General features: G+C 39.7%; 1 protein-coding gene across 3 annotated transcripts in view; it reads left to right on the plus strand.

Moving 5' to 3' along the window:
* The window catches only part of LOC122816589 (putative sodium-coupled neutral amino acid transporter 10), a 436,081-nt gene that overhangs the window by 237,904 nt on the left and 170,705 nt on the right, over positions 1 to 27,472 (plus strand). For all 3 annotated transcript variants that reach the window (XM_044089479.1, XM_044089480.1, XM_044089481.1), the window contains one exon: positions 4,193 to 4,317. In XM_044089479.1, coding sequence (XP_043945414.1) covers positions 4,193 to 4,317 — 125 coding nt within the window. The remainder of the gene's footprint in view (positions 1 to 4,192; positions 4,318 to 27,472) is intronic.

Genomic DNA, 27,472 nt, shown 5'->3' on the forward strand with positions numbered 1-27,472 from the left:
CGTTTAAGCTAGCATTCACATCCAAGATAGTCATTCTGTTTTAGTGATCTCCCCTTATTTTCTGTGTATTTAAACCTAATCAGTGACATTCAGAATTATATACCTGCTTGTTCTTTTAAATAAAACTAATTTTCTCTATTATCACTCTTTTTATGAAATCCATATTTATTGTATGCATCTCAGTTTATGCTACTTAACTGTTTAGAGTCTATAACTGTTTCAAACCATTTTTGTTGGGATTTATATTTATGCTAAAATGTATTTGTTTGAATTTTGATGCTGTGCTATTATAATTGCCTTTTGGCCCATACTAGACTATCAGTCTGCAGACTATTCTAAGCCTAGCCATAACCAGAGGTCAGAATTAAACCCTGTACCTTATATCTATAATGTTAAGACCTTAACCGTTATGCCAACAGATGTCTGTTCCAGGTAGATACTGTAATGTAAATGCTCATACCAAATATATACAGCAATGTAGATGCCTGTAACAGATTGACACAGTGCTAGGAGATACAGTCCTATAGATGCCCATATCAGATGAATACATTGTTGTAGATGCCTGTACCAGAGGAATTAGTGTTATAGATGCTTGTACCAGATGAATACTGTGTTGTAGATGCCCATATTAGATGAATTAGTGTTATAGATGCCCATACAAGGTGTAGATGCCTGTGTCAGGTGGATATAGTCTTTTAGATGCTTGTCTCATGTGGATACAGTGCTGTAGTTGCCTGTGGCAGGTAGATAAAGCATTGTAGATGCCTATACCAGGTGGATATCATGGTGTAGATACAAACAATAGGTGTATATACAGTGTTGTAGATTTCTGGACCAAATGCATATGATGTTGCAGGTGGCACAGTTCTGTAGGTGTTCATTCTAGATATACACAGTGATGTAGATGACTGTAGCAAGAGGTTGTGAGGTCCATACCAGGTGGATATTGTGCTGGAGATGCCCCTGCAAATGGTTACACTGCTGTAGATGCCTGTACCAGGTGCCTACATTGATAGTGATGCCTGTACCAGGAGGAGGCAGTGCTGTGGCTTCATTGGTTCATAGGCTGTTGCTAGGCAATTGATCAGGATGATCATCTGTAGCCTAGCCACTGCATATTCCCATTGCTTGTTCCTCATTTCAATGAGGATGTGCTAGGAGAGACCATGGATGTACTTGTGGTTACCCATCCACAAATCTAGTTTGCATCTGAAGAGTATGAGGGAACTACATTGTTTAATATGAAGTGGTTGTCTGCAGCTTAGCTGAGTGGTGGAAGTTGTAGCCAGATACAGCACTTTGCCATAAAGTAGCACTGAGGCACTGGCTGGGCAACTGTGCAGTTTCAAGGTGGGATTATAAGTCTTGGGAAGGGGGGATAAAACAGAAACACAGTCCCCTTTTAGTTGCAATGACTTGCATCTGTGGAGATTGCTGTGCCTATCATTGAATGATGCACAGCTAAGCAAAAAGAACAGCAGCAGCACATACAGCAGATTAAAAAGCAACTGAGAAAACAAGTAGCCAATCTGAGAACAATCTATAGCAAAGCCAGCAATGACTGAAGATTCAGAGAAGCAGTAATATTGCCTTCTCAAACAAAATAACTACCAAAGCAAACTAGAACATTTAAGCTGTGTCTAAATTAGGAGTTATAGAGAAGCAACAGTGTAATAAAAATGTGCATTTTCCTGGTCTTATAGGAGTTGGTATAGAATCAAATTTAGTGATATTAGGTCACAATCGTTTTTAGTAATGTCACAGCTGTGATGCTAAGAGCACGCTAGCCAGAACAAGAGCAATGACATCTACAGCACAACACAGCAATGTAAAGCAAGTAAAAATATATATAGCCATTTGGAGAAAATCTTATTACAAAACTAGCAGCGATTAAACACATAGAACAGCTATAATATTACCTTATCCCACAAGATCGGTACAAAAGCAGTACTGTGCCCAAATGATCAAATATAGTAAAAACAACAAGAAAGTTGTCTTTTATGTAAAAATGGCACTGAAATAAATGTTTGCACTTCCCTGGTCTTATAATGGCTGGTATAGAGCCAGATGTGCATAAATTAGGTCATTGTCGGTTTTTTTAGCAGTAGCTCAGTTATGCAGCTTGGTGTATCCCAGCCAAACTGTCTTGATGGCCGTGCCCAAGTGCATACAGTTCTGCATATGTTTGTACTCTGTGAATACATTGCTGCAGATGCCCATACCTGGTGTATACAATTGCTGAAGATGTTGGCACCAAGTGGATAAGGAGCTCTATATACCAGCGCTATGTAGACCTATTTCAGGCACACCCAGGTGCACACCACCATACATTAAAACAAACCAGTGTTAATTAATTAAGAATAGAAAACATTTGCATTGTAGTCAATGGCCTTAAAACATGCAAACAGAAATAAAACACCAATGAGGCAAAAACTACTTAGCTGCATAAAAGCCATTCCATATGGGGAATATCAAGTTGTCTGTAATAGCAGGCTAGTGTAATCATAACTTGGATCTTATGGACAAAACCAATGGCAGGGCAAAGGTCAAAATCAAGAAAATGTTTAAATATTATTCTAATACACTTAAAAAAATAATATACTAACCTATTTATCACCAACATGGATTTTTCTGAACAATATGAAAAATGAAACTTTAATGTCTAGTACTACTGACTGACTATAATTCATAAATTTACTGGAAAATTAAAATTATTTTGACAGAACAAAAATATAAGACAAAAGCAAGGATGTTCTGCAAAATCAGGGAGGTGAGAGTTACCGACAAGTAGGCTGAACCAGTTCATTTCTAGAGTCTGTTGGACTCTAGGAATCAGCAAAGATTTCCTGACATTAACTACTGTTAAAATGCATACCTAACAGTGATTTTATACAATGCCAGAGAAAGTGATAGCCTATATGCATATTTAATTATATAATGCAATATGTTATTATACTTTTTTGCCCAGTTTTAGTTTTTATATTTACAAGCTGGTACTCTGTACTTGCTTTTTTGTATTACACAGAGCACACACACTGGCAGATGTATTTCTCCAGCCGGAGTCAATGTACCCCATTTCTCATTCTGCACCCAAATTTTTTTTTTTTTTTTTTTGCAATTACATTTGTTAAATGTGAAAATTGCCCACTTTTCAAAGCTGTTTCTGCAAAGTAGTGGGATGGAATTTTGCCTTCAATGTGGGTTTTTATAAACCACCAGAACATCTTGATCCGGCAGTCAGACTGTGTTAGAAGTATAATCCAACAGAAGCAAATGGCAAGAACTCTTTATGAGCTGAACAAAGGAAATATAATGAGTCTATAAGGGTCAGGACAAGGAATGAAAGTCAAGTGTACATGGAACTTAAGGCAAACTTCATTGCTACAGACTGTCTATGCATAGATATTTGTCTGTGTATGGCTGTGTTTGCTTAACTGTGTCTATGTATGTGAGTGGGATTTACCCATGGATGTGTACCCAAGTGCTTGTGTGTGTGTGTCTGTGTCTGTCTGTCTGTGTCTGTCTGTCTGTCTGTCTCTCTGTCTGCCTCTGTCTGTGTGTATCTATGTGTGTCTGTCTGTCTGTGTGACTGTGTGTCTGTGTGTGTGTCTGTCTGAGTGTGCCTGTGTGTCTGTCTGTGTGTGTGTCTGTCTGTCTGTCTGTGTGTTTAATGATAATGATTTTTTATGTTTATCCTTCTGTGATATGTGCCACAGTGTATCATAAATGCTAGGATATGATTAAATTAACACAAAACTTTAAAAAGCATACAGACATACATGCACAGTAAAGCAAAAAGCAAATTAAATATCAGCAGCACTTGTAGCTATTAACTGTGTGCAGGCATGTTCATACAAAGGTAATCTGCATATATTTTTATTGAGGAGTGTGTGGAAATTAGATTTAGGGTTATTGTTCTCAGATGTAAGTAGAATAGATTCAAATGATCTGCTATGTGGCACTTTGGTGTGAAACATCCTTGATTGCACAGTGTATTGTGACCAGCATTGACTATACAGAGCTACAACTGAAACTTTGTGCCATCACAAATTCAAACAATTTGGTTTGCTGGTCTATAGAAAACTGTGAGGACAAATGAAAACTGCCACAAAAAGACAGGATCTGTGAAGTGAAACACATGCCATTAAAATGAAAACTGCCTAAGTGATTTCATGAATTTCTCTTTTTATAGCTGTTTATACTGTGCTGTCATCATCTCATCTCTAATAGCTGGAAGATAGGAAAAATTGCGCTGTGGCACTGGGAAGGACTACTGAAGAGTTTGCCAATATTTACAGCTACGTTCAGTTGCCATCCGTGAGTAATAATTTCATTTAATAAAACAAAAACAGTTTTAGTTCTCCACTTTTTCTGAGAAAGCTTGCCTTACTATTTCAAACATGTTTGGCAGTTCCTTGGGAATTAGTTGCTGTCTGCTGTGTGTAGTCATTTCTTTTCACAAACAAGGGTGTCTGTTGAGACAGTATTAGACATGCTGGCACAATGTGATGGAAAAGGACACAGAGTTAATTAAGGGCATTTAGTTTCCATGATTTAATGACTTTACTGCTGCTTTCACAGTTTTTGACTTGTCTTATATTGTTGTTTGACTGCTGTGTTTTGCTGTCATGATAGAAATTAACAAATTTGTTCGCTGGCCATCCATCATTAAAATTATTTTCTGGCATCCCGCAATAAATCTAAGATAGTTTGGAACATTGCTGCTTTATACAGTGAAGTCCATTAACTTGATGTGCTATTTCTTTTCTGATGAGAGAGCTTGTGTTTATTCCTCTCTCCTCATGCTGTTTCTAGTTTATATTACTTTCTGCACAGTCATGTGACAGCAGCTGTACTGACCTGCTGCTACTGAATGTAGAAAACAATGCAGAGGTTATCGAAGTGCATGTGATCAGGCATTCAGTGTAATGCATTTATCCTAAAGAAAGCAATAATTGTTTTTAACTACAACAAATGCACACACACACACACACACACACACACACACACACACACACACACACACACACACACACACACACACACACACACACACACACAAACACACGCACACACACACTTAATATGCGTGTGTCCATAAGCTATCATCTCTCTTTTTCTGACTTTCTTTCTCTCTCTCTCTCTATATATATATATATATGTATATATATATATATATATATATATATATATATATATATATATATATATATATATGTATTATTCTTATTAATCAATGATGAGCTTTGATCAATGGAAAATGTTGAAAATGGTTCATTAATGATCACTTTCACCTAAAGTAACATAAGTGAAGACAAATATAAACAAATGCATTACATCGCAAAAAAGCACCTAAAACTTAAGTCAGCCATACCCCCAGAAATAAAATAAACTAAACCCACAGAGAAAACTCCTGAATTATATTACAGTCAATCTGCTGAGGTTTGACTGTAATACAGTTCAATGACTTCCACCAGCAACGTAATTTAACAGAAATATCAGCATATGATCAATGTATTCCCCGAACAAACAAATGGCAAAAATAGACATCACAAAAATATTATTATGATCACAAACTACAGATAACAAAAAAAAAAAAAAAAAGATTTATGCCCAAATGCAAGAATAAAATAGACTATGGACAGAATCCAACACAGTACAGCCAAATGAAAATAGTTGACAAATTATGAGGTAATCACTGATAATGAATCACAGAAATTAATGTATTGAGAAGCAGAAAAAATGCCATAGGTAGTCGTGTGTTTATGGGATTAGTTAAAGGGTTCCACTATAATTATTGTAAGTAATTCATAAGCAGGGGGATTCATAAATATGGTTTACCACATATTTTAAATGCACAAATGGACTAAAAGTGGTATGTCAATGGAACATGAGCCTGATTTAACATTGCAATAAAGATTTGCATCATCCAAGTAAAATGTTGTGATATTGTTGCATCAACCATGCTGCGTACACCTTACTAATCCCAGCTGCAGTAAGTGGTCAAACAAATGATGAGAGGTTGGGAAAGTAAGAAAGCACACTGTGTGCCATAAAATGCATGTGGCCATTTCTACAGTAGAGTAATACACCACCAATCTGTAATGTCAACCTCCCCTGCTATGTCATTATATGTGTGGGCTTTACACAAATCTATAATAAGGTTCTGTGGGCAATGTTAGGGTCACTGTACCTATGAATGCATATTCTGTATGTCATACTGAATATCCTTTCAACCACTGCGATAGGGCTAAGTATCAACAGCCTGTCTTGTACGTAGGCTTGTGTGTGTGTACATCTGTGTGTGTGTGGTGGGGGGGGGGGGATACAAGCAAGTGAAGCTACATCAAATAGCCATAATATAATTATTGCTTCTGTCACCAGCACCCCTGCGTTAGTTTTCACAGTGTGTCCAACTGTCTTGCCTGCTATCTGTAATATGATTTATTTCTTCATTCCATAACAGTGCGTATACTCTCTGTAAACATATGCATTGCTGCTGTGTGTTTGAAGCTGCATTTATTTCCCATGATGCAGTAGCACAGCACATGGTATGTCACTCTGCTGCCAGTAAGATAAATGCACATGGGTATGCTAGGAGGGCAAGCATGTATTGTTTGGGGGAACATACACTAGTAAATAGAAATAATAATGTGGGCAACTTCCAGAGAAGAAGCTGTGTCTACATTTGGGGTGTTGGTGCGCATTGGGGAAACTATCCACATCAATTTCTCAGATATGTTTTAAAGACAGTAGTTTATTTGTAGGTTTTACTGACTGGTTTGTCTGTGTGACCTTTTTACTCATTGTTTTAGTTTCTTAGTTGGGATATTTTGCAAACACCCTAATGGTTATGGACAACGGCTGGGTATGACAACCCTGTGTTTCTAAAGGTTAACAAAACAGTCTGCTTATGCTGTGTTGATGATGCCATAAGAAGGCTTAAACATGCATGATCACAGCTAGTGGGGTTTGGTTTTATTGGCCTGCATTTGCCCTTAACAGACTTAAAAAGAAATAAAGTTGTGGGCTTTCATAACTACCATATAGCTGATACACCTGATGTCCTTAAGGGGTCATTTGTATATATCCCATGTGCTTCTAACACAAGATGCTTAAGGAATCACACAGTGGAAACTCTAGCTTAGCTAGCTTTTTCTTGTAGTTTTTATTGATTAGTTTGTCTGTGTGACCTTTTTATTCATTGTTTTTATGATTCATATTCTTTTTACCTCTGTTTAAGCAATTACGGACTTTCACCAGTAGGAAGATATTAACCTTGTTAATCATTATTAATGCTGACAGCAAGCAACCTCGGGTTTCAAGCTTCCTTTCTGTGTGCATTGACCACTGTTTTAAGTTTTACATAACAACACAGTGGGGCAATGGGACAACTGCTTAAAATTCCTTTTTCAAGATTCTCCTCATATTTAATTGAACACTAATGAAATGTATATTGGCTTGCTAGAAAATTCATGGAAAAAAATCAAGGACTGTGAAACAATATGAAAATTGTATCAAATCTTAATGGGCACATCTTAATGCGGCCTACAACATGCATGACAACTGCTACATGTTTATGCAGTTCACTTGCTACCTTACTACTTTTTAAAATGATTCTTCTCGTTATGCTCTTCTCTTACTGCAGATGTTACACCATTTTGAAGACGCCCCTTTTGATTAAGGTGTCACTTGCTTTCACAGATATTTATGACATGATTTTGAAACATCTTATCCTGGATTTGAAATGCAGATTTAACATGTTTCCCTTATGACATTATGTTGGTTACATTTAGATCATAGAATAAAAAGATACTTGAGCCGCAAAAATATGAGCTATGCCAGTAACATATGTCCAACATTGTTCACAGGATTCATAGGATTCATTGGAGTTTCAAGGCTCTTTTTGTATAATGACCATGTAGGCTTTGCAAATGCCCACCCCCAGGGTTTACCTCCTTTCTCAAGAAGAGAGAAGCCACTAAGTCCTGGGATAAATTGGAAAGAACCAGTCCAATCATCCAGGGTAAGTTTTAAGAAGATACTGAATCACATTGCTTAACTTGTAGAGGGCGTTCCCTCCAAACAAGGGAAGGTGCTGAGTGAAGAGCCTATCGGTACAACACATTATCTTTACTTACTGATGAAGGTTCAGGTCTATAGTTTTAGTGTTACTTGTGCTAGCTGACTTACTGGATGGAGGAGGTCAAGCACCACTGGATCTCTTAATGGCACAGTAAGCAAGGTGGGGGTCATACTTCAGGACTCTATAAGGCACAAAGTGCTGGAAGTGGACTTTCAGCCTCTCCTGGTAAGTAAGGTTCTTAATAGCAGACATCTTTTGATTATGTGCATCCAAAATAGAGTGTTGCACTCTATTATGGGTCTAGTCAGTGCTGAGTGTAGAGTAATAACAACATCTTTTGATCTAGATGAAATACCTTTGACTATTAGTCAATCTGAATTGAAGGACTTCTTGACTATAGTTGCCACATGATAATCATAGCAAAGGAAAGAAAAAGATACTATGAACCCATCTGTCCAGGTCCCTGACTGCCTTTTTTTTTAGTAATGCAATGTTATTTATTCTGTATGTTATGGGAACTGATGTTTTCTGAAATAAACAATACCACACTTTTTAGCAAGCCATTATCTCTAAACCAGGTATTAACTAGGGTAAGCTCATTCTGACATTTGATGGGATCTTGACAATTTTGCCCAATTTCTAGTCCTCAAAGAACTAGATGATGAGCAGGAGAGGACCCAGTACAGAACAGTGGGGAACTCCAATGGTTACTTTAGCACTTTTTGAAGATGCACTTGCCACACAAACTATATTGGTTCTGTCTTTCAGAAAAGTTTCTATCCATCTTAGCACATAAGGATGTATGTTTAAGACAGATTTTTGTATTTACAATTGCAGATGAGGTTCAGTATTGAATACTTTGACCAGACCAAGATAAGCTGTATGAACAGCCCAACCACTGCCTGTAGCTTGTACGATTTGACAGGCACGATCTACCCCTTAGTGAAGCTAAATCATTACAGGTCAAGTCAAATGAGATTCTTGATGTCATAATTAACGAGCTCACTTATGATGCATTCCCTGGCTTTACAGATTAGACTTTTTTGAAGGATATGAACTCTGAAACTCAATTTTATGTCAATAAATATTGAATTCAATCCTTCGTGATTTGTAAAAAATAACAAATTTTATGTGGGACAGACCAAATATAGGAGACAAAAATCTGGATATTTTGAGAAAATCTGGACAGTTGAGAAGTATGATCCCTGGTTTAGCACCTATGTCTCTAATGGACAACAGGCAGCCTGTAAATTGCTCATCTCCTATGCCCTTGCTTGTAAATGTTTCATCACCAAGCCCCTGCTTAGACTTACCAAGGGAACCAGCAGTTGTCAAAGATTTGGGATGCATGGCTTGACTTAAAAAAGACCCTAGTGGTCAGTAGCCTAGTACACATCAATGAACCTATGAACTTATGAACACAAGGCTGAAAAATTAAACTGTAAGCATTATTTGCTGGAGGCAAGCCCTCCTGCAGCCGTGTTGAAGGAAGTAAGTCCTGAATAAACTCTGAACTTATATATGTCAACTCCATGGTCACACAAAGACAGGCAAAATATCCTAAAACAAAGTATTCATTGCCAGCACACACTTAGAAATTACACTGACATGACTATGGAAAGCAGTGATCGGCTTTCTTTTCTTCCCACTCTTGTGCCTTGGGTACCTGACTCTTGATGAAAAGTAACTCCATAATGTGTAGAGAAGTTGAATTACCAAGGGTTCTTATTGCATTACAAAAAGAATCAGTAATTTCTACTTCTCTTATTTAATTTTATTGTATTTACAAAGTGAGCAGGTAAACTGGTGCTTGAATCCTTGCCACTCAAGCAAAAAGACACAATTACAGGCAATCTCCCTCCCTCTCTCTCTCCATATATGTGTGTATATATATATATATATATATATATATATATATATATATATATATGGGTCTACTTTCATACACCAAACGTACGAATCACCGACACACACATCCCCGACCCCAAACAACCGACAACACACCACACCGACACCGCAACATACCGAACAACAAAACACCGACACAAAATACGCCAAATACACAAGCACACAACAACACATCCACTAACCTAAACCTAAACCCTAACCCTAACGTCCGACACTATCGCACACTTCACCTACCTGCACCCTAACCCTAACTCACTTACCCACCCCTAACCCAAGCACCGACACCATCGCACACTTCACCTACCTGCACCCTAACCCTAACTCACTTACCCACCCCTAACCCAAGCACCGACACCATCGCACACTTCACCTACCTGCACCCTAACTCACTTACCCACCCCTAACCCAAGCACCGACACCATCGCACACTTCACCTACCTGCACCCTAACCCTAACTCACTTAACCCGTCCCAAAACTACAGTCCCTCACTATCACACACTTACCTAACCCGAACCCTACCTCCGACACAAACACACACTCACCTGTCCCACAGCCTAACCCGACATCCCACAATTTCGCACACTTACCTGACCGCTCCTAACTCCGTCACTGTCGCACACTTCTCATGTCACGATCACACATTTCCCTTGTCGGTCTTTCCGCTGTCGGCGAATCTCCCAGTCGGTAAACCTACCTGTCGGTCGTTTAGTCTCCTCTTCCCGCATGTCGGCGAATCGTCGGTTCGGTCTCCCGAAGTAGACCCATATATATACATATATATGTGTGTGTGTGTGTGTGTGTATAGTAATATATATTTGATGCAGATTAGGAAAGCATAACATCATGCTACTTGGGCAAGACAAACAGTTTTTCACAGTACAATACTAGTACAATGCCATAGTAAGGAGCTTTTATTGTATAAGTGCCACATTTCATACAACATGGACATTAGATTCAAAGAAACATTATGGCAATGGCTTATAGATCCTTAATTTTAACCATAACAAAAATCAGCATTTTAAAGGGCATCCACAAGATTTCATATGGAATAATTATTAATTAATACATTTGGTTTCATCTAGTTAGGGCTTTGTCTTTGTAGCAAATACTTCTGTAAGTCACAGCTAAATAATTAAACAACTTGGTTGGAATTCGCCATAGCTCATCTCTCTTCTCATACTGACAGGGGGATGGATTCAAGCCAATGGGGCAGTCTTATTGTCTTCTCTGTCATTATCCAGAAGGAAGGCTTTGCAAGTACTAGCACTCCATGATCTTGTGTTCTCAATGGGTAATTATTGTTAGTATTGTGTGATGTTTATGCTGCGAGATGTGGAATATCCTCAGCGTTAGAATTTAGTGGTACGGAAATCAAATGAGAAAAATCTAGGTGTTGTTGGAAGTCAGTTCACCTTTCCTGATGAAATGCAGTGGTGATCAACGTGAGGAAATAGTACAATAACCATCTAAATCTTCTACTGAGAGCTTTTGATAGTAAATGTAATCTTGATAGCAAATGTATGTTAAGGCACTAGTTGAAAGCAATGACTTGGAGAACATATTTCAGTTTAGGTATTAGAAGGTTTTTATCCGTGTCTCTTTTCACCTCTAATGTAGGGTTATTGAAGATTCTGCAATTTAATCACAGATGCTTCAGTATGTCATCCATTCACATTTCCACATTGGGCTTGAATGCTTCATTGAGGTCTGGCCAGACCACTAAGTGTTTGTTTTTGCCTGTCTGTTTATTAGCCCTATGCTTCATGGCTATCAAGCCTCTGCCTTATAGTCTTTAGGCCATTTATTCCTCAAAGATGAGCATTCACAGTGTGGAAGTAATAACTACCTCCAGACCATTAGAATTTGAAAGGATCCACATGAGATTGTGTACTGCTAACTGAGTCAGAAATATGCCATATGCCAGCATCCTTTAGGGGACTCAGGGGAGTCAAACCCAGTTTTGTTGTTTTTTGATTACTCACTGTTAGTTGTGCACTGGTAGCCATTTTGAAAGCTTATTCATTTCAGTTTCCTTTTCCTTTTGAACATCCCTAAGGTTAGTCTCATTTGCATACATAGTAAGGCAGAGACATATTAGATCAGGGCAAATACATTAATGCAAAGAGAAATAAAAACTAATGCCAGAACTGATCCTTGGGAGGCACGAGACTTGAAGCAGTTGTGTACATCAATAACTATTACTTTTAGGTAGAGTTTAGCTTTAAAGAAACATTACAAGTTTCTTTCAGAAAGAGTTTATTGCATAAGAGGCTGAGAATTTAGTAAGGAATAATAAGCCACATTCAACCACATCATGCAAACAAGCTATTTATTATGCATCAAAAGCACAGCTTGAGATTAAAGGTGCAGGAGGCACAGCATTGGGTCTGTTGTACAAAAAAGTGGTATGATGAAGAAGCCCATACATACAGAGGATAGGTTGTTAAACTTGAAGGAGGGTATGAAGACTGCAATGGAATTTGAGAAGATGAGGGCAGTTGTGGGAAGTGAAATGATACAAGAACTTTGAAAGAGGGCTTGTGATCAGGCAGTCAGAGTAAGGTGGAGTGAATGATAGTACAAACTGAAGGGGCAAACGGAAGAGAAACAGAAGGGCAGGCACCAGGCTAATGGAACGCAGATTGGGTAAAGGAAAATAAGGCAGTAAGAAAGCAGAACAGGCGAAGCAGATGAGACAAATACAGAATGACAATAATGAATTTTGACTATGAAAGAAAACAGTTGAAGGCAGCAGAAGGAAGCAGAGATGGAAGAAAGGACAGAAGGGCAGCAGGAGGCAACAACTGTTAAAAGGGAACTGGGGAGAAAATGCAGGAGGGCTGAGGGACTCTGTCACAGCAGAAGGAAGAAGGTAACCTGCTAGGAAAGAGGAAAGGCTAGTAGTTGAAATGGAGTGAAAAATAGTGGATTTAAGGGGGTTAGTAAGATGCGTCACAAAGTTAGTAAGATGAGTCAAAAAGTAACAGACACAGTCAGCCAGTATGTGAATAGAAAAGAGGGGTGTGTTGACTGAAGATGCAGTGTCCAGGGACGTTAACAGTACTGGGAAGGGGGTATAGAGAGATGGCATTTCAGGCAATCTGGTCTGAGGGCAAACTTAGTGCAACATTGGAGGAGGTGGTGGTCATCATGGGAGGCAGATATATGCTTGTCTGTAACTAGACATTAATGACCTGTCTGGTGAGATAGCTAAGATGATAACAAACAGGGACAAGGAGCTAGCAGAAGAAAGCTAGGATAGTGTATTCAAAACTGCATGTTGATTTGTGTTATCAATTCCAATCTGCATAATGCATGGGGAAGGGCTGTAGTTAACAGCTATAGTACTAGATAAGGAAAAAGGCAGGGAGTTGTGGAACAGCAGATAGCTGTAGGTCAGGTAGGGACTCCTAAGTCCAGAAGGGATAGCAGTGTGTAAAGATGGCAGAAAGTGTGCTGCTATAATCTTAGTTTTAAGAATGGGTACATAGTGTCAAGGAAGCAGAAAAGAGGAGTAAGTGAACAAATTCAAGGAAGAAGAAAACAGACATAGCAGATGAACAAACAGGGGTGGCAGAACACCATAGCTCTGTAGCATCAGTATGGAAGTCAAAGAAACGTGGAAGGAAGATTTATTTATTTTTATTGACTGAAAAAGTCCTACTGGGCATCTACCCATTTTCAGCAGAAAGTTGCACAGAAGATAAATGAATGTGGAAAGATTCAAACCCTGTTCTCGGCACAGGAATCAGCTCACTAACAAATTAGAGCTTTAACCCTCAGCACTAATTGTCAGTAAACCTGACAATGGAGTACAACTAGACATTCTCTATCTGGACTTTATGCATGAATAGCTAGTGCAAGCAGTGGAGGACGGGGGGCAAGGAATACCATTAAGAAAATGGTCCAGCATGGCTGAAAGATAAGATGCAGAGGGTTTGGTGAGAAGGGCATTATCACAATTAATTGAAATCATGAGTGGGGCACGTGAGGGACTGATCCTGAGTCCCACACTCTTCAAAGTGTTCATTCTTAATTTTAGACATACCTGAAGATCAGCAAATAGGCTCAGCTTTGTTGTGTGTGACAAAGAGGGAGGTGCGGCAAAAGACAGTTGACAACAGATTTTTTTAAGCAAAGCCTGGAAAAGGTTAACCAAGTGAGCAGAATGATAAACTTGAGTATTTCTGAATAGAAATAGACAGTACAAATTTGAAAGAATAGCAAGGAATTTGCACAAATTACAAAATCTACAAAGAAATTACAAGGTTATAAACATTATTTACAATTTATAGATTTTTTATGGGCAGCTGCAAGCAGCATTGCAGGAGGGGAGGTTTAATATATGCAAGAAAATGGGCCAGTAACAACAGATGGTAGAATAAGAAAATGCCAGGGTACAAGCTGGTTAGAATTCTGGGAAAGAGAATGGTGGAGGGGAATGGCAATCTACACAAGAAAGGGCTCCAAATGCAAAGTCTGAAAGGAGAAGGATCAATGACCATAACGCATGAGAGGATGGAATGAGAGTCACAATCTAGGTTAAGAACTCCTGTGGTCAAAACAGAAGAAGGGTGTGGTACTGTTAGCATATCTCTAAAGCATATAATAGACGGGTCAAGGGAAGGAAGATGATGGACTGGTAGAGTGAATAAAGGAATGGAGTAAGTGGAGGATGAAGGTTATACATATGGAGATCTGTTAAGAGTAGGCTAGGAGATCTCACATTGCAAGGGAGAGAAGGAAATGGGAAGTGGAGGTTGCCTGAAGTTTTGAGCCACAAATGGTCCAGCCTGCTGGTGTGGGACAGTACTGTAAAGGTTAGTGTTCTAGCAATGGCCCTATCCAAGGTGGATGGGGGTCAGAAATGTTTGTATGAAGGCAGCATTAACTAGCAGTGAAAATGTCACTGTGTGGTTCTGAACTGGATTAAAAGTAAGAAACCAGGTACAAAGCTAATGGCACAGAATTTCAAGGTATGAATTGCAGTGAGGTAGGGAGAGGTTCAAAAATGTATTAAGTTCCTGAGAGTAAATCAAGGAGTGAACAAGTCATTGGAATGGATCATGACTGGAATACTGAAGTCTATGAACAAGGATTTGAGGAAGTCTCCTAAGAAGCAAAAATAGGAGAAGGCCATTGCTGCTATATAAGAATATTGGGATAGCAATTAATTATAAGAGCAAGCACAGAAGAAGGAGAAGTGAAAGTTCATGAAGTGAGACAGCACCACACAAGAAATCAAGCAGAATGACCATAAAGGTGGTGAGAAAAAGCATAAGCCAAAAAGGAGTTGACAAAAGAGGCCAGAAAAGGGGACTTGGGCTTTTTTTAATAAGCAGTCAATCAACCTTTATCAATGTGTTTACAACTAAGCACATTGCAAATGGCAGAAAAGTAAAATCAGAATGAAATGCAGTGAAACTGTAAATGTCTTTCAGATTTTTCATCATGTCAACAAAATGTTCACTCTTTTAGTTCCCATATATTTGTTGAGCCCTTGTTGCATACAGTGAAAATTATGTCTGTACACCTATTTGTTACTGGACTCACCATGAGCAGACTAGATGGTCAAGCCATATCAGCTCTGTGTTTAGCAAAGTATCTAAAAAAAACTTTCACTTAATGGCAAAACTTAGTTACCAGTGATCTCATGAAGGAAGCATTTTAGGTATATTGCAGAAAAGAGGAAGGAGGAAAGACCTAACTAAGCCAGGTATGGAGAGGAAGAGGTCATGTAGGAAAAAAAATCAAGCAGAGGTTCATAGGTTCATAGGTAGGTACTAAGCTATCAGCCCAAGGACCTAAGTAAGCCTAGCCAACAAGGTTCCCTGGCTTACGCCACCCAAGAAAGTTATTTTCCTGGGCCCCTGTTGAGAAGAGCCACAGAAGTTATCCCCGGGATGTATTTCCTATTTCCCATCCACTCATCAAGATTTTTCTTGAGTGCTAATGAGGAACGTTGCTTGACATAGATGGCTAGCTTGTTCCAGAGTATAGGAAGTCTCTGGAACAGGAATCTACCCCTTCAGCATGTCCTGTTTATTGTGGTGACAAGGTTTAGGTCCCTAGAGTGTGTAGCCTGGAGGGATTTGGATTTTTTAGGTGTAGCATGTCCAACAGCTCTGGGTTTAACATAACTTTATATGTTAGGCAGAGATCCCCTCGGAGTAAGCGATATGCTACAGAGTAAAGCTGGAGTTATTTGAGATGGTCAGTGTATGGCATCTGTTTGTGGCCAGTAATCCTCTTTGTAAGGTACTTCTGTGGCCTTTCCAGCTGCTGCAGATGGTTTGTGAGGTACATTTCAAAAGGGGCGTTGTACTCTATAATGGGTCTAATAAGTGCCGAGTAGAGGGGAACTATGACCTCTTTTTTCCTGGATGAGAACCCTTTTATGATGAGGATTTCCTGCCTACTGTGGTGATGGATTATCAAAGGAGAGACTACTGTCCACCTGGGTCCCAAGGTCTGTTATCACACATTCGGCGTTAAGCAGATTGCCATTTAATTGGTAGTTCATGGGTACAGAGTTTTTACCAAACGGGATGACAATGCACTTTTTGGCATTGAGCTTGAGGCCATGCCTCTGACACCAGGCATCTGTCTCAGTGAGGCCATTCTGTAGGATGTCCACTTCATTTGGTGACTCGACTATGGCTCCTAGTTTGCAGTCATCTGCGAACTACGTTAGCCAGAGGCCTTCTGTGTTAGCCTATACTTCAGAGAAGAAGATACCAAACAGAAGAGGTCCCAGGACTGATCCCTGTGGTACTCTAGTTGTCACTGGCTTGAAGTCAGATTTGCAGTCTGCAAGTTTTACAGTGTAGGTTCTGTCAGTGAGCCAGTTGGCAACCCATCTTGTGACGTAGGGATTCATACCTAGTTTAGTGAGTTTATCTATAATTCCAGAATGGGGGATGGTGTCGAAAGCCTTGGCGAGGTCAAGATAGGCTGTGTGAACCACCTTACCCTCGTCTATAGCTTTGGTGACTGCCTCAAAGGGATCAGGTTCCGAAGGCATGATCTGCCTTTCACAAACCCGAACTGGGTGGGGTCCAGAGTTTGGAGGTAACCAATGTCTTTTTTTGAGTTCCATGATATGTTCCATAGCCTTGCAGACCAGGCTCATCAGGCTAATAGGGCAATAGTTCTGAGGATCAGTGGTGGCTCCCCCTTTGTGGAGTGGGATAACTGTTGCTGTGTGCCATTCAGTGGACACAAAGCCTGATGTGAGACTATGATTGAGCATGGTGCTTAGGTGGGGAGCCAGTTCGTTCTGAAGTTCGTGTAAAATGCAGCCTGGCATGTTGTCCGGTCCAATGGATGCTGTGTTTTTGGTTTTAGAGTGCAGCTGTTACCTGCTTAGATGTGATTACATTCTTCCTGTATAGATATGGGCCCTTGAGGAGGTGAGAGGGAGGTAAAGTTAGCACTGAACCTATCTGCCAGGATGTTGGCAATATCAGTTGTGTAATTTTCATGCCATTGTACTGTAACTCAGAGCAGATCTGGGAGTTGCCATTGAGATTTGTGACATAGCTATAGAATTCTTTGTGGTTGCCCTTGGCATCAGTGTATTATGCTGCACAACTAGCATGGAGGTGTGAATATCCTTAATGAATATGGACACACCTCCACCATTGGTGTTCTGGTCCAGGTTAGAGGGCCAAAAAGTGTGGTATGAGTTATAGCCTGGTAATGCAGGGGTGCTCTCTTGAACCAGATCTCAGTCACTGCACAGATATCTATGTTCTCCATTTTAAGGAGTGCCTCGAGTAAGTGCATTTTGAGATTTAGACTTCTAGCATTGAGTAGCATTATCCTCAGTTTTTGCTTGCCTGTTCCTGTTACAGTTGTGAATTTGTCATTTGAACCTTGCCTAAAAAAAAGGCACTATAGGTGGTGGCAAGACCTTAGCCAGTATCTGGAATCCCAGGGGTGACAGGTGCAGGCCATCTCTGGCAAAGCATCCTGGTCTGTCGACCATGTCGTCCCAAGCAGAAAGATACTGGATCCCCTTAGAATGACACCAGAAGCTTAGCCAATTGTTGAAGTCAATCATTTTGTCCTTGTACTGTGGTATCATTCTGGGTGATGGCAGGATGCTACTCAGGGCTAGGGTCATATCTGCTTGGACTACAAGATCAGAGAGCTCTTCCATGTCTCTTTTCATGTAGTCCAGGGAGGTATGTCTCAGGTAGTTCACACCAACATGGACAATGACAGTCATATTTGTACTTGTTGTGGAGTGACCTGAGTGCGTGGGTTATGTGGTGGGTCATGGCACCCAACAGGCAGCTGACAGTAACCTTCTCCTTGTTTAGCCTGGTTAGTGGGACATCAGTGTGCCTGACTATAGAGTCACCTATGACTAGTGTGTTGGGTATGTTGTTTTGCCTTATGGGCTGTGATTTATTGGCACACTGAGTTTGTGGGCTATGTGTCATTGGGTTTGTGTTGTGGGGTGGAGGTTGCTTGCGTTTCTGCTTTGGAGGTCTCTGTTGCTTGAGCAGATTATTAATGAGAGCTTCTGCAAATGTTTTTGTGTTTCTATGTGTGGATTTCGGTTGTGTAGATTTAGTGGGACTATGTGATGAGTGTGGTGTGGTGCAAGTGTTTACCTTCTCCTCTTGACTGTCAAGTTCAGTCTTGGCTGGAGAGAGCTTTGCCTCCAGTTTGGCTAGATAAGTGCATCTCTCACAGGTTGTGGTGTTGGGTGGTTGGAGGAGAGGGTTGTCTGTGTACATGAGGCAATTGCTACATTGCCCCAAGTTGCCCAGATTCATCAGATAGACAGGAGAGAACACTGGGAGCTGACCCTTGGACATGCCTGAATAAAAAACTACTTTCCTCTAGACAAGTGAGGAAAGTGAGTATAAGAACTGTTTTTTTCTAAGCAGGTGAGGAAAGTAAGTGCAAAAACGGTTTTCCTCTACTCTAGGTAAAGAGGAAGGTTGAGTGCTGTAGTAATTTGTAGCTTACTTAGTGCTAAGTTCTGAGCAAGCGCTGAGCACAAATAAGCAAATTTGAGCACTAAAACTAAGAATCTGTACCTGGATCTTGTGGTAGATAGGCTACCTTGTGCTTACCACTCCCACTGATAAGCTAGAATGTTTCCCTCCAACACAGAAAGGCTTGGGTGGCTCAGAAGCTTACAAACAGTCCTGGTTACAGCAAATCTGTATCTGGACTAGACTAGTTACAGAAAAGGTGGGAAACAAGGGCAAAGATGGGCTTTTAAACCAGAAAGTTGAAAGAGCTGGAAAAACTGCCCAAACGGCCAATAAACTACAATTTCTAGGCCAAAAAACACTCTTGTGGTAGATAGGCTACCTAGTGCTTACCACTCCCACTGATAAGCTAGAAGGCTTCCCTCCAACACAGAAAGGCTTGTGGGGCACAGAAGCTTACAAACAGTCCTAGATACAGCAAATCTGTATCTGGACTAGACTAGTTACAGGAAAGTTGGGAAAAAAGCGCAAACACGGGATTTTAAACCAGAAAGTTGAAAGAGATGGAAAAACTGCCAAATGGCCAATAAACTACAATTTCTGGGCCAGACACCACTCATGGTAGATAGGCTATCTGGTGCTTACCACTCCCACTGATAAGCTAGAAGGCTTCCCTCCAACACAAAAAGGCTTTGGGGGCTCAGAAGCTTACAAACAGTCCTGGTTACAGCACATATGTATCTGGACTAGACTAGTTACAGGAAAGGCAGGAAACAAGCTTAGAAAAAAACATTTTTTTTGGAAAGTAGGAAGGGAGAAAGGAGAAACAGAAGATAATTCAAAATTAAGGACCTAAGTGGCTTGCCCTTCACAAATGTTCTCTCTGTATTAGGTAGAATGAGCTAGTGACACTAGACTGGAATAGACCTGGGATAGAGCTAAACAGATGGGACTGGTAGGAGTGTCTAAAGTCAAAGTATGATCTCACTCTACTCAGCTGAGTGAGCAAATGAGATAGACCCAGGAGGAGTGTTTAAACACAAATTTACAGGAGGGGTGGCCAATTCCAAAGCCACCAAGATTAATACCACAACAAGAACAGGTAGGGCGGGTGGGAAACTAACCTCAGAGACAGAGAAGACCACAGTATTCTATGAAACAATTAAATAGAAAAATAAATAACTACAGAGAGACACAGACCACAATATTTAATGAAACAATTAAATAGACAAAAAAATAAAATGCAGTACAATCTTTAACACTGCAAGTTTGTACTTAACTCATCTAGTAATGCCGTTGATTGTAGGTATGTAACAGAAGCCAAACAACTCAGGTATTGAGCAGTAATGCATTCAAAGATATGTGACTAACACTTATAAATACAGAGAAACCCTTTAGGCTAAGTACTAAACGAAAGGGACAAAATGAATACATCACTTCAGTCTTCTTAATGGAAAAGTAAGAGACGATATCATGCAGAGATGGAGCTAGAGTTGAGGAGTAAAATGGACAGATAAAAGTCTAGAGCAGAAGGATTATGGTGATAGTTTTCTGTTCTTAGGGAGGATAAGCCACATGGACCAGTTAGTTTGTCTATCAAGATCTTCAGAAATCTAGCTTCTTTGATGAACAACTGATAGAGGTCTACACATCAGTGGCCAGTGCAGAAGTACCTGAAAACAGAAAAATGGCAAAACCGGTAGCCTTATGTAAAGGAGGGGGGCAGAGAATAATGGTCCAGTGCCTAGCAACAGTGGCAGATAGTCATCCAGAAAATCCCAGTGAAAAGGCCAAATCTTTTCCTAACAGACATCAATCTTCAGAAAAAATGTGTTCATTAGGAATAATTTAAATCACTAGTGAGGCATGTCGAGGATTGATCCCAAGTCCCATACACTTCAAAGTGTTAATTTTAGATATACCTAAAGTCCAGTGAACAGGATCAACCTCTCTATGTATGAAAAAAAGGTGCAGCAGTGGACAGTTGGCAGCAGATTTTAAGGAAAGCCTGGAAAAGGTTGACCAAGTGGGCAGAATGACTGAGTTGAGTTTTGTTGAAGACAAATAACCAGTACTGCATCTGAGGCATGGCAACCATGTAGAGAGAAGCTAATGGTGAAAGAGCAGAAAAAGTATCTTAAGGTACTGATTACACCTGGATTAGGACCATCAGGGGCAATGAAAATGGCTATGGCTGCAGCAAACTGAATACTGGGAAGTATCATTGAGGGGGCAGGGTCCAGAAGCAAAGAAGTAATGCTATAACTCTTAGTCAGGTGCTGTTCTGGAGAGTATACAGGGAGATGAGCATCAGGCAACTGAAAGTACTCCAGAGGACACTGAAAAGTTGTATGAGAGGGAGGGGAAATTATATAACCAGAAACTGGATGGGCAAGAGATTTTTCTTTAGAAACTGAAGAAGAGAAAGAGCATGACAGCTGTGCACAAAGTCATGTTATGGAAAGGTGAAGTGATCCACTTGAACAGGAAGGATGGCAGGCAGCATAGGGCACAGGGATTAAATGGTAGTGGTCAGCAAATACATGGATCTATGGAAGTATGCCATTGTGGAGAAGGCGGTGGACCCATGAAACAGAATATCTGTTGGGGTGGTAGAAGAGAAATCAATGTAGGCATTCAAGTCAGCATGAAGTATGTGAAGGACGGGAAGGTGGAGGTGGGGAGTACAATGCTGAATACACTTAGAGGCCAAATAAGGTAGTCACGCTGTCTTCTTCTGCCACTAAACAAATGCAGTACAATGGGATTCCAGTTCCACTTATTGCCTTGTTATATTCAACTACCTTAATGAATATTAGTAATAATACTCTGTGCATAGATTGAATTACCAGTTACATAAAATGTAGAAAATGCATACTGATGAACTTACATGTTTCCTTCCACCTACCCAGTTCTCTTGCATATTTTTGTGCTGAGTAGTGCCATCTGTCAGCATTTGGCAGTACTGCATCCCTGTTTCTTTCTGTATTTTGCTCATGAAAAGAGGCAAAGTATCTTGAGTCTAAACTGTAAAATAGAAGTAAGAGCACAATAGTGCTTTATTTTGTGGGATTGTAAGGTATGATAGCATGCATGCAGTGAATACTGGAATACGGCAAGTCTAGCAGATAGCAATCTGGATGAAAGTCTGTTCTAGCAAATGCATTATGAAATTGGAGCAGTGCTTGCTAAGTTCTCCTCTTGTGGGCTTAGAAGAAGAGATGTTGAGTATCTTTGGCTGTCACCAATAATGTTCACTTGAAAGCATGATTTAAAATCATTCTAGCTACTTAAACTGCTTTCCTTTTAACTTACTCTATCATGCCTAGGATGTCTTTGAAATTTGTACCTCCAGTGATTTAAAACATCTGGCCTACTTTTGTGATAGTTTGATAAAAGGACTATTCTGGTCAGAAACTTAAAAAAAATCACCCAATGAGTGAATTAATTAATTCACTTTCCAAAAACCCGAGTTCTCCTTTTCCTGAGTTCTCCTTTTCAGGGTCAGATGAAAAGTGAAGCCATTCTCAGTATTCAGTGAACACAAGTCAGTAAAACTAATTATTAGTCGGTACCAGCCACTTACAGGATGCAAACTCATTCTTACTAACATATGAGACATACATTTTGATATAAGTCTCATAAGACTCATAACTACTGTTTGGCATATACTTCTCAGAAGTACAGGCAACACAGGAGGACTATGGCTGACCAAGTTCGCCGATGACTGCAAACTGTGAGCCATAATTGACTTTCCGGCTGACACGGACATTCTCCAAAAGGGCCTTACTGAGACAGACACCTAGTGTCAAAGTCATGGTCTCAAGCTAAATGCCAAAAAATGCATAGTCATCCCGTTAGGGAAAAACAAAACACCCATGAATTACCACATAGGTGGCAGCCCCCTTAATACAGAAGAGGTAATAAGAGATCTGGGGACCCAGGTAGATAGTAATCTCTCCTTTGACAATCATATTGCCAAAGTAGTTAGGAAATCCTTCTATGTAGCCCATCTAATTACTAAAGGGTTCGCTTCTAGAAATAAAGAGGTTTTAGTGCCCCTCTACTCGTCACTCATCAGACCCATCATAGAGTACAATGCCCCATTTGGGATGTACTTCACAAGACACTTCCAACAGCTGGAAAGACTACAAAAGTACCTCACCAAGAGGATTACTGGCCTCAAACATATGTCCTTTGCAGCCCAACTGGAAAAACTCTAGCTGTACTCAGTTGCATATCGCTTACTCAGAAGTGATCTCTGCCTGACTTACAAAGCCATGTCCAACTCAGAATTGATGGACATGCTCCACCTAAAGAAATCCAAGTCACTGCGAGCCACTCGCTCTAGTGAGCTAAACCTTGCCACAACAATAAATAGAACATGCTGGAGAGACAGATTCCTGTCACAGAGACTCCCCATGCTTTGGAACAAAATTTCTAACTACATTCCCTCACTAACACTCTTCAAAAGAAACCTTGACGAGTGGATAGATAACAGAAAATACACCCCTGGGATCACTTCATTGGCTCTTCTTGACAGAGGCTCAGTTAATTAATCAATGGGGCGGCGAAAGCTGACACACTCTGGCTAGGCTTATAAATGCCCTCTGGCAGATAGCCTAGTACCTACCTATGAACCTAAGTCTAATTAGAGTATTCAGGCCTGAAGGCTGTCTAGGAACACTGACTCTGATGATACAGGATTACAGACATTAATATGTGCCTAATTATCTAAGTTTTTTTCTTGAAAGTTTGTAAAGATTCTGACTGATGGATAGATGAAAGTGGTTTATTCCAGATTATAGGAATGCATAGTAAAATACTTTATTTTATTGAGAATAAAGTACAAATGTTTCAGCATCTGTGTAGGTAGTTAGTGTTATTTTTTTTTAATTTGGTGTTCCCAAAATGGCTTGTTGTTGGGCTATGATACTGACATGATATTTAAATTTTTTTTTTGCTGAAGATTCTGACTCCAACAATGGGCTATATTCTTCAAAGTATGACATTGTTGCCCTTCATTTTACCTGAGGGTTTTCTGGACATTCATTTCCAGTGGCAGTTATCTAAATTGCTGCTTAATTACAGATAAATTGCTAAAGAAATGACTAGAATTTCTAATTATTTCTATCTTCTCTCAGACCTATTAGACATTTGTAAATCAAATGGTGTCATATTGTTTTGCACAATAAATACAACACGTTTGAGGGATGGTATATATCATAGACAGCACTGCTTCTATGGAACCATCTCTCACTCCACACAAAGCAAAGTACTTCCCCTTACTCTATTCAAATGTAGTTTAGACAAATGGATGGGTAACCACAAATTCTCCCCTAGTTTAGCCTCCTTGTCCCTTATGCATAGCAGAAACAAGTAAATGTTTCATCATATCTTTGTTCAGTCTGTCACTGGGTTATTCATATGCGAAGTGTAGAAATTGCCATGGGAACATAAGACTGGGCTTCTTAAGATCCTCACAGGTCAGTTGTCCAGCAAGTACCTATGAACCTATTAGAAGATTCTGTGCAAAGTTAATAAGGAAAAGGTGTGCATCAAAGAAGTTGAGTAGTACAGAAATGTCAGAAAAGGTTGTAAATAACAAAGTAGCCTTTTATTTAAATATAGAAGTAATATAATAATTTTAAGAAGGAAAATGCAGTCTGAGAAAGGAATATTTGTGTTCAGAGCATATCCAATGTTCCCTCTATTTTTGTCATTTTATGGAAGAATGGTGCCTATGCAGACGCTCACCCTATCAGAAGTATTAGATGTGATATCACTGGCTCTGATACTGCAAAAATAAATGTCATGCATACAGAGCAACAGCAAATTATCAGTCTCACTGTTATGCTTTTCAGGCACCCATTAACCCCTCTGTTGCTTATGTTTACTTACTGGAGTTGCTGTACCTCACAGAAGTGGGAATACTGTCAGATATTGCCCTCGTCACTTAGTATTGTGTCCTGCGTTTGTGGGAATACTGTCAGATATTGCCCTCTTCACTTAGTATTGTGTCCTGCATTTGTGGGAATACTGTCAGATATTGCCCTCTTCACTTAGTATTGTGTCCTGCATTTGTGGGAATACTGTCAGATATTGCCCTCTTCACTTAGTATTGTGTCCTGCATTTGTGGGAATACTGTCAGATATTGCCCTCTTCACTTAGTATTGTGTCCTGCATTTGTGGGAATACTGTCAGATATTGCACTCTTCACTTAGTATTGTGTCCTGCATTTGTGGGAATACTGTCAGATATTGCCCTCTTCACTTAGTATTGTGTCCTGCATTTCTGGAGATTGCACCTTTGTTTTTTAAACATTATATAGGCATCCAAGTGGTTCATGTCACATGAGACAGTTATACTGTTCAGTCCAATTAAAGACAAAAATCAAAGTCAAAAAGTGACAGACGAACTAATAAGTTATGATATTAGTATCATTTACTTTTTAACATGTGAAAGATAAAAACAAGTCGATTGATTATACTAACTTTTTTGTCCTGAGACTGTTTGCTTTAGTAATAGATCTCTTCATGTTCAAGTACACAGGTTAGAGGCAGGCTTTACTCAAATCATCATACCAGAGTAAGGAGATGTGCAATCTTGAAGTGGTGACAGCTAAGCAAAACCTGAAGGGTTTTTTTTGCACAGGGATGTTTCATTAAATAACACCCTGACATGGGCTTGTTTAGAGACCAAGCATGGAGGGGCAGGTGTGAAGGAGGTAGACTCACCACTACTGGGAGGATGGGAACAATTGTGTAAGGTATGGGGCAAAGAGGGAAGTGCAATTTCTCTGAGGGAGCCTAGGGAAACCATTCCCTAAACTTCAGAGCTGGAGGTAGGGCTGATGCTGACAATGTCCCATGTGAAAGCGAGAGAGGACCAGCACGGTCAGGCCATTGTATAGATGTCTGCCCATGCTTAACCAAGCAGAGGCAGTGAAAAAAGGCTATAACAGAAAAACCCCAAACTATCCCTTGATGGCTGACTAAATGATGGCTACTCTCAGTCAAATTTCACCCTGGTGATAGAAATGGATGGGCTGACAGGCTGAGAGTGGGATGATGATTGACAGTCAGTGCAGGCAAAAACTGCTAAAAGTATGTAACCCTGAAGTCATACATAATATTAAATGACTTGAATCTGAGAATTAGAAAGTCTCAAACAGGGGTGTGTTCTCACTAAACCATTTCACACCCTTTAAGCTCAACATATCTTGGTAGGTAGGGCTTAAACAGAAATAGAAAATACTATGCCCTACAGTATGATGGGTCCCTGCTTAACACATCTGACTCTTCAAAGCATCACTCCTGAAAAACCTGAACATAAAGAATTAAAGGGCCTCCATAGTCAAGTCTCTGCCTTAAGGGAGACTATTGCAATATTAGTTGAACAAGGTGCTGCGATAGCATGAAGAACTGCAGGGAATGGAACTGTAGGCAGATGCAAATGAAGGTGCCTCAAGTCAGCAGCAAAAGCATGCAAAAGATGGATATCTGTACCCTTACCTCATCAACAATGCCACTCAAATTCCTCTAAACTTACCATATTTGCTCTACTCAATTAAAGCATTCAGTAGAAGTTTAGACAATGACCTCACAGACTACAGAAACTTACATCAGCAAGAAACATGTTGACCCACTTAAAACAACCACCTAAAGGCTTCATTTTCACTATTGTAACATGCAATCTCAGTTTTACACGTCTGACTTTTCTATTATTTTAGTTGCCATGTGACAGATCACTCCCACAATGCACAGCTATGGCATTTCCCTGATATTAAATTGGCTTCTTTCAATAGTCTGATCCTTGTGATGTTGCAGACTATGCTGTCTCTTATCAGTGAATCACAATTCCACAAATTCGTAATCCTGTGTTGTATGCTTTAAATCTTAATCCTGTGTTGTATGCTTTAATCCTTAATCCTGTGTTGTATGTTTTAATCCTTAATCCTGTGTTGTATGCTTTAATCCTTAATCCTGTGTCGTATGCTTTAATCCTTAATCCTGTGTTGTATGTTTTAATCCTTAATCCTGTGTTGTATGCTTTAATCCTTAACCCTGTGTTGTATGTTTTAAATCTTAATCCTGTGTTGTATGCTTTAATCCTTAATCCTGTGTTGTATGCTTTAATCCTTAATCCTGTGTTGTATGTTTTAATCCTTAATCCTGTGTTGTATGCTTTAATCCTTAATCCTGTGTTGTATGCTTTAATTCTTAATCCTGTGTTGTATGTTTTAATCCTTAATCATGTGTTGTATGCTTTAATTCTGTGACAGCAGCATCACTATGCTTGTGGATGTCTTACTTTCTTGTAAAAAGTAAACAATTCGGCAACCATTTAAAATGTCAGGACTCTGATTGCTGAATCCCAAAATGGGGACACCAAGTGATCAAAAATCCAAATTTATATATATACTATGTCAGTGACTGAAACCCCTAGGAATATTCGCTTTTCTCCAAAGCAGCAGTTGGTATACAGTAAACTGTCAGCTAACAAGCAAGCAACCAGAACTC

This window comes from Protopterus annectens, chromosome 12.part0 (genome assembly GCF_019279795.1).
Source record: "Protopterus annectens isolate FY-2018-M chromosome 12.part0, PAN1.0, whole genome shotgun sequence".
Lineage (NCBI taxonomy): Eukaryota > Metazoa > Chordata > Ceratodontiformes > Protopteridae > Protopterus > Protopterus annectens.